This window comes from Crocodylus porosus, unplaced genomic scaffold (genome assembly GCF_001723895.1).
Source record: "Crocodylus porosus isolate Cpor-Errol unplaced genomic scaffold, CroPor_comp1, whole genome shotgun sequence".
Taxonomy (NCBI): domain Eukaryota; kingdom Metazoa; phylum Chordata; order Crocodylia; family Crocodylidae; genus Crocodylus; species Crocodylus porosus.
The window spans coordinates 1273273-1274914 of NW_017728922.1; the positions used below are offsets into that span (position 1 = coordinate 1273273).

Consider the following 1642-nt stretch of genomic DNA (forward strand, 5'->3'; position numbering starts at 1 on the left):
GGGCCAGGGGACTTGCAATGACCTCGGCCAGTTCCTTTAGAACTCTAGGGTGGAGATCATCCTGGCCGGCTGACTTGAATACATCCAACCCCTCCAGACGCTCCCTAACTAAATCCTTGCTAACCTGTGGCCCAGGTGTGCCTCCCCCGGGGCCCGAGGGGGGCCCTGCAGGGAGGTGGCTGTCTTGCGTGGCTGTCTATGCCATCCTAGAGCACATGCTCCTCAGGGCAGGGGCTCCGGCAGGTAGTGGGTACTGCCACAATGCAGGTAAATACTGCTGGACTGCCATCCCTGCTGGGGCAGTGACTTCACCTGGAGCCAAAGGCAGGATGGGGCTGTGTCCACGTGCTGGGAGACCCCTTCTTGAGACCCCTGTTGTGAGGGGAGGTGTCACCCCTGAGGGTGGCTGCATGCAAGGCAGCCACCAGCACTCAGCTCAGACCTGTGCTCTGTTACAGTACGCGGCCGACCCTGAGGACAAGCACTGGCTGGCAGAGCATCAGCACATGAGGGCCACCGGGGGCAAGATGGTGAGTTCAGCCAGCCCAGCTGCTGCCACCTGCGGCCTCTGGGGAGGAAGACAGGCAGAGAGCAAAGGTTCCTGCTGTGGGTCAGGCTGGGCCGTGGCCCCTTTAAAGCAGCACCTAACAGGGCAGCAACTGTGCCCAGACCCTTGGGACTGGCCAGGGGCAGCCACTGCCCCCGCCTGCGAGAGTGCCAGTGAGGTGGGTCCACGCAATGTGGAATCCCTGCCCACGGCGGGCCTGGCTGTGCACAAAGCCTGGAGCCCCGGCTCCTCCCGCAGCTCACGGGGAGGCCAGAGCAGCCGCATGAGAGTAGAACCGCTCCTACCCCCCTTGTCTTCCACTTGCCCCACAGGCCTATCTCCTGCTGGAGGAGGATATTCGGGACCTGGCTGCCAGCGGCGATTACAGGTGAGGCACGAGCTGCGGCTTGTCGTGACCGGGAAGCTCCTTCCCTTCCTTTTTATTTATTCTTTTAGACCCGGCGGGGTGGCGGAGGCACTGCCAGGCCCAGGGGTGCCTGGAGCAAGTCCAGGAACACAGAGGCTTCTCCCACCTGCCCTATCACTCGACCTCCGGGGGCCGGTGGCAGGTGCTCGGCTGCTCGCTGGGCGGGAGCGGCGGGGTCTTGTCTCTGCCCCTGGCCCCAAGGGCTCATGCCAGGCTTCCCCTTAGGGGCTCGGTGGAGCTGAAGCTGGAGGAGCTGAAGCCGTTCATCCCCCCGGCCTGGATGACGGAGAAGATGCAGAAGCACATGGAGACGCTGCGCAACGAGGGCGACGCGCCCGCGGATGAGCCCCACGAGGCCTGAGCAGCCGCGCTGGCACCCATGGACTCACTGCTTTCCGCTGCCCCGAGCCCTGGCGGCGCCTGCGGCCCGCGCCGGGGGCAAATTGCAATAAAGGCTGGAACTGCTGCACCCGCGCGCGGCGTCTGCAGGGGCGGGAGGGACCGCGCCGTCCAGGCCCGCTGGCTCTTTAAGAGCGCCCCCCAGCCGCACCCCAAGAGCCGGAAGCTCGTCGTCCCCGCCGGGCGGCCAATGGCGAACCCCTGAGGTCTCCCCGGCTGCCGCCAGCCGCGATTGGCCGGCTCGAGCCGCCGGCGCCGCAGATTGGCCG

At 66.0% G+C, this 1642-nt stretch overlaps 1 protein-coding gene across 1 annotated transcript in view; it reads left to right on the top strand.

Moving 5' to 3' along the window:
• The window catches only part of DNTTIP1 (deoxynucleotidyltransferase terminal interacting protein 1), an 8270-nt gene extending 6827 nt beyond the window's left edge, over window positions 1-1443 (top strand). Inside the window, exons 11-13 of the mRNA XM_019539521.1 lie at window positions 459-530; window positions 880-935; window positions 1200-1443. Coding sequence (XP_019395066.1) covers window positions 459-530; window positions 880-935; window positions 1200-1335 — 264 coding nt within the window. The 3' untranslated portion in view covers window positions 1336-1443. The remainder of the gene's footprint in view (window positions 1-458; window positions 531-879; window positions 936-1199) is intronic.
• The last annotated feature ends 199 nt before the right edge of the window (window positions 1444-1642 follow it).